The sequence below is a fragment of the Panthera onca genome, chromosome B3 (assembly GCF_046562875.1).
Source record: "Panthera onca isolate mPanOnc1 chromosome B3, mPanOnc1 haplotype 2, whole genome shotgun sequence".
NCBI classification, from domain to species: domain Eukaryota; kingdom Metazoa; phylum Chordata; class Mammalia; order Carnivora; family Felidae; genus Panthera; species Panthera onca.
Genome location: NC_138344.1, coordinates 83,686,219 through 83,692,335, shown reverse-complemented (window position 1 = coordinate 83,692,335; position 6,117 = coordinate 83,686,219). Strand labels below are relative to the sequence as shown.

General features: G+C 39.8%; 1 protein-coding gene across 1 annotated transcript; it reads left to right on the top strand.

Moving 5' to 3' along the window:
* Positions 1 to 531: 531 nt before the first annotated feature.
* On the top strand, positions 532 to 4,781 carry CFL2 (cofilin 2). Its single transcript, XM_060619492.2, has 4 exons — positions 532 to 636; positions 1,711 to 2,018; positions 2,136 to 2,212; positions 2,295 to 4,781. Exons 1-4 carry the CDS (start codon positions 634 to 636, stop codon positions 2,405 to 2,407), a joined length of 501 nt encoding a protein of 166 aa, XP_060475475.1. The 5' UTR covers positions 532 to 633; the 3' UTR covers positions 2,408 to 4,781.
* Positions 4,782 to 6,117: the final 1,336 nt, after the last annotated feature.

Below are 6,117 nucleotides of genomic sequence, written 5' to 3'. Positions count from 1 at the left end.
AGTGATTTTCCACTTCTGTTTATCATTTTGTTTTTGCTGAGTAATTAAGTCAACTGGGGTAACCCTCCCGCCCCCCTAGTGTTTATTCTCTTTTAACTGGAGGAAGGAAATCGAAACAATTCACAGCATCTCAAGTGGGTTTTCCAAAATGCCTCAAAACACTGGACTCTACCCCCTTCGTTGGAAACCACAGGTGAATAAAAGAAAGACACCTTGGAGCACCGTTCCCCTCGCCAGCGCCCAATCCCGAGAGCAGCGCCCCTCGGGGAGCCGAGCGCCTTCCCGGGCCGGCTGACGGGTGGTGGCCCGGGCCGGAGGCGGCTCTGCCAGGCCCCCGCGCCCTAGCCACAGTCGCGCGGCCGGCCAGGCCCGCAAGGCGCGCGCGCCGGGGTCAGGTCGAGGACGCGGGCGGGGCCGGGAGGCGGAAGGGCCGGCCCGGGGCGTATCCACGTGACTGCCCCGCCCGCCGCCCGCCGCCTGCAGCCCCCCAGCCACCGCCGCCGCCTCCGCCTCTCGGGCTGCAGCTCCCGGCGTGCCCCGCACTCGCCGCTGGCCGCCCGCCCCTCCCTCTCCTCCTACCAGTGCCACAGAGCCGGAGCCGGAGCCGCCGCCGCAGCCACAGCCGCGGACACTATGGTAAGGTGGGCGCGCCGGCCCGGGGGGCTGAGAGCGGGGACGCGTCGAGCAAAAACCCTCGCACGGCCTTGCAGGACCCTGGGAGTGAGGCCGCCATTTTAACCTGATTTAGGCCTTAAAGGTGGGGGCTCCTGCGCTGCGTCCGGCCCCGCTGCTTTCTTTCCAGCCACCCGGCCGGCCTACCCGCCCGTCGTCAGGCCAGGCCCTGCCGCTTTTCGGATTCCTGAGGGCGAGGTGGGAGCGCGCGTGGGTCGGGGGGTCGGGGCCTAAGTCGGACAGGCGCCTTCTGGAGAGGTCGGGATCCTGGGAGCGGCGGCCGGCGGCGCGGGGCTCATCCCGCGCACGCCGTGTTTGCGCGGGGCTTCCTTATTTTACTCAGCGCTCGTCTCTAAAATTGGTACGCGCCTCAAAGCCCTTGCTGAAGACTTTCGGTTAAGGGTCTCGGTGCCCTGTAATAAAACCCCTAAGAGGAGTTCAGGAGGTGAGAAAACGCTTTTAAAAATGCTTTCTCGCCGTAAAAAGCTTTTACACTAGCTCCGTTAGTTTTTAAGTGTCGGCGTTTGAGCTGTGAGGCAATTATGTTGTAGCCGTGGGCGGATTGGAGTTCACACTTGATTCTCTTTCCTTATGAGGAAACGGCACTGGCTAGGATGACTTTAAAGAAAAAAAAATAGTAGAAGCTTTAACTGAAATCCAAAAGTGTTTTTTTAAGGCCTGCAGAGTTGACACAATACAGAAGGTATTTTTGCTGCTGCTCCTGAAGCTCTGACATCACCCAATGAAATAGGAAACATTTCAGGGATGGAACAGCTTGTATTTGTCCCTTTCCCTCTACCTTCCATTTACTTCAACCTCCAAACCCCTTTAAAAAGGATGAATGGGACAGGATGAGCTAGAATCCTTTGGGTGTATCTCATACACTGCTACTTAAAATGTGGCAGATCTGACTGGACTGCTTGTACTGTAGGATGCAATTTTTGGTGTCCAGATTAAAGTGAATCCTCTCTAGGCAAACAGTAATTTTGGTTAAAACCAGAATACTTGTTCTGAATTACTGTTCTTTTTTTATTTCAGGCTTCTGGAGTTACAGTGAATGATGAAGTCATCAAAGTTTTTAATGATATGAAAGTAAGAAAATCTTCTACACAAGAGGAGATCAAAAAAAGAAAGAAAGCCGTTCTCTTCTGTTTAAGCGATGACAAAAGACAAATAATTGTAGAGGAAGCAAAGCAGATCTTGGTGGGTGACATTGGTGATACTGTAGAGGACCCCTACACATCTTTTGTGAAGTTGCTACCTCTGAATGATTGCCGATATGCTTTGTACGATGCCACATACGAAACAAAAGAGTCTAAGAAAGAAGACCTAGTATTTATATTCTGGTGTGTAAAAACAAAAGAAAAAGTACTTTTAAAATGCAAGGATTGTTATTAACATAGTCAGTTTTGCCTTTGTTATTCTTTTAAGTGGGATTCAACGATTTTTTTTTTTTTCTGTAGGGCTCCTGAGAGTGCACCTTTAAAAAGCAAGATGATTTATGCTAGCTCTAAAGATGCCATTAAAAAGAAATTTACAGGTACAAACGTTAAAAATTTTGTGCAAAGGAATTACTCTCTCTTTATTATAAGATTTAATGCTATCATGTTTTTCCTTTTTAGGTATTAAACATGAATGGCAAGTAAATGGCTTGGATGATATAAAGGACCGTTCAACACTTGGAGAGAAATTGGGAGGCAACGTAGTAGTTTCACTTGAAGGAAAACCCTTATAAAATGCCAGTCAAGTGCCATCTGGATCTTAAGGAGCTTCCATTTCTCCAGCTCAATCAATTGAAATAGTGTTAGGTGTTTTTTGTTTTTGTTTTTGTTTTTTTTCTCTTCCCACTGGGTCCTTCCAATACAGTGAATGAAGGAAATACCATTCATGTAAGCAGCCTATCAGTGATTGCCATTAGACTGTTTAATACTGTTACTTTCATGTAGAACCCAAGGAATGCCTTCCCGTCATATTTTAGCCAAAACAACTGGTTATATGCCTCCCTTGCAGCAAGCACTACAATGAAAGTGATTGTCAATGTGAATAGCTTAGAATACTGCAAAGGGTAAGCTGATTGAATGCCTTGAAAGTATTATCCACTGGTCAGATGGTAAACTTTATTCAGTATTATTTATAGTTGCACTTGATTGCAGTTTTGTGAGGCTCGAGCATTCATACACCTCACCTGCCTTGGCAAGCCTATTTTTGTGACATGGCAGCACAGATATAACACTATGCATTGAAAGCACTTTTTTTGTAATGAGTTTAACTCACCCTCCCTCCCCCAAAAGGAATGCCAATTAGGTTTTGTTAACGGTGTCATCAACTTATCCTGGTACCTCAGTATTCATTCCTGTTACCTGCATATCTTAAAAGAAACAGCTGTTAATGCCTTTTTGTTTTCCATTGAGTGTACACTACTGAATAAATGTAGGAGTTTATGTTTACCATGTAAGTTTTGCAACACTAAAAATATTTTGAATATCAGTCATGATGGCAATTTCTGTATAAAAGAGCCTTAAATGGAACATTGTTTTTGAGATCAAACTCCCTACCCTCACAAAAATGGCCACGTCGCAATAAAAATTGTGGCATATTACAGAACGTTGCCTTGTTTTCCTTGGACATTTTGCAAAATGTTATGTGAAGCAACTTTTAGAGTAAACAGCTATTACTAATCTTTGCACTGGTCATTTAAGAATTTTTTTGTACAACATTCATGCATGATATTTTCCAGTTTGTTGAGTTTAAAAAATATTCTATCCTAAAGCCAACAAATAGAAAATATTGTTACAGAGGGATACTTTTATAAACATTAGTTTATTTATTTCCTTATATGTTAATATGAAGATCAGAAGTTATTTTTTGCACTTTGACATAAATATTCTTCAATACCAGATTTGTTTTCTGGATAAATTAGGGTAGTTATTTTTTAATTCACGTTTATGTTTCTAAGTAACTGAGTAGTAGAAGCAGGAAGCTCTTAACTGCATATTTGGTCATGATGAAAGTAATTTATAAAATGTCCTTCAAAAGTTAATAATACTTCTCATGTTTAGGACCTTTCATTTCAGCTATTATTTCTTAATACATCTTGCAAATTGGGGGAAAAAAATGATGTAGCAATCTTAAGTATTAGTAGTGAGATTTGGCTGTGGTCCAGACTGCTCTCCTTATAGAGAATTTGATCTGCTCAGTGTGAGCAGTTTGCTGTTAGCCAGAGCTATTTATGGCAAACACATGCTTTTGTATCTTGTCATAGTTATCCACAAATGGCAAAACTGGACTTGATTCTACTGGTATGCAAAACAGGCATGCTAGTAAGCAGTCAATCGTGGCTTAGAACTTAACCCCATAGCTCTGAAGAATGCTCTTATCAGAAAACAGGAAACAAAAATTCTTCCTTTTTTTTTTTTAATGTGTTAGTAACTTGGGTACAATTAGGTATTTTCCCATATTAGAAGATTTTTAAAGGTGAAAACAAAAGTAGGACTTAAATGTTTAGGCTTCCATTTAAAATTATATGAATGGCTTGGGATCTTTTGCACTGAGCTATCTTATTTCAGGCTTCCAGCTGTCCTTTTGAGTTATCCTGGACATTTTGATGGTTTTTTGGTAAGGCTGAACTCATAAGGAAAGTATGAGAATACTGACATATACTGAACCGTATATGTAACTGATTCTTAGAATTTTCATTATTTTCCTCATTCTAAAAAAATAAGGGACTTTAAATAAGTTACATAGTACTGTTTGTTTTTATAGCTGACTTACCAACTTTCTTATATGCCTCGTATAGTAATAATTTCAGAGATTATTGCTTTAAACTGTGGTACTTTGATTTGTTAGACTGACAGAACTGAGTTCATCTTTGAAATACATCTTTGTGCATAGAGCCAAAAATAATGATAAAATTAATGGTTCACATGTTACTTGAGACGAATTTGGCATTTGAAATGATTTTATTTTACAATCATTTATAATGAAACAATGTTCCAGTTAGCTTTAAAAGGTATACGGTGCTAATTAGTAAAATATTGAGGGCAATATTTTACTGCTAGCTTGCAAAATTATAAGTGTTTAAAAAAATAAAATGTATGAAAATATATAAAGCTGTTGAGATGTGTTTACTTATACTTCAGAACACTAAAATTTTAAAAACTGATGTTGCAGATCAAAGAGGCACTAGGGTTTTAGTTGATATACTTTCTCATTTACAGATACCAGTATTCTTTGAAAACTTAGTGTTATAGCAATTTTAACATTTTTGGACAAATGGGAACAGTTGGCATTTGTCCCAAACTGGCTGTCATCAGCTGTTGTTTTCAATCATTATCTAAAATGTGGCTTTTAGTAGATTGAAAGAAAAGCCTCTTACTATGTTTGAGTTTTTCTGATACAGATCTTTTATAGCAGCTAATTTATGGAATCTAGCAAGTGAGTTTTGGGAGAAAATTAAGTGCTTCCTTATTAAGGAATAATCTCAGCAATGGTCAATCATAGAAGGGTTGAGAACACCCTTCGTTAGGTTTTCCACTCTGAGAAAATAATCTGGTTCCGCTCTTCATAGGTCCTATTTTTGCTTGCAAATTTAATAATAGTTTGAGATCAAACAAACATGAATATTCATTTTTTGGTGAATATTAAAACAATCAGAGATGTGTAAGCAAGCTCCAACGAATATTGCTTTTCAGACAGTTCGAATTTGTAAATGCTCTGTCTCATCTCAGGCAATAAAGAGATCTGAGGCTTTTCTTTTGCTCTAGAATATCCAAATTGCTTTTTTCCTTTTACATTGGGGAGTCATCCCTCTACTTCAATTTCTTATCCTAATGCAGTTGGGCAAATTAATCTTTCTGAGCCTCAGTTTCTTAACCATAACATGAGAATGACGATAATCTATCATACCTCATTGTAGAGGATCAAATACGGAAATGTTTTTGGAAAATGCTATCTAAACATAGTAATTTGGTTAAGTAGATAACCATGTTAAAAATAAGATTTATTGTAAGTCTTTGAACCTCTTCATTTTGTAACTATTCCACTTAATCTCATAGTTTAAGGATTAATTAGCTGATATGTAGCATCTGTTTTTCAGTAGTAAAGTGTAGCCTCTGAATTGATGTTTGTTGACTGCTATTAATCTTTTTAGTGTAGTTTTCTTTTTCACATGTAACCAATCAGTTACTAATTTTTTCTCCCAAATAATTGTGAAGTAAAAAATAAGAGAGGAAGTAAAGTTAGAAATACTGGTTTGGAATACTTGTCATAAATTCATAAGCCATGTTGTTGAAAACCTGTGACTATTTATTATTAATATCATAGATTTATGTAGTCCTTTCTATTTCCCACAGAACTTGAAATTTATCTAATCACCTTAGGTCCTCTTAACCAGCTAACCATAGTTCCCTGCTACACATGAAGAAACTGAAGTCTGGAGAGGTTAAG

Bases quoted from the DNA above. Each gene is read 5' to 3' on its own strand.
- CFL2 (XM_060619492.2), top strand. The intron at 2,019-2,135 runs GTGTGTAAAAAC...TTTTTTCTGTAG, and splicing joins GACCTAGTATTTATATTCTG to GGCTCCTGAGAGTGCACCTT. The intron at 2,213-2,294 runs GTACAAACGTTA...TTTCCTTTTTAG, and splicing joins CATTAAAAAGAAATTTACAG to GTATTAAACATGAATGGCAA.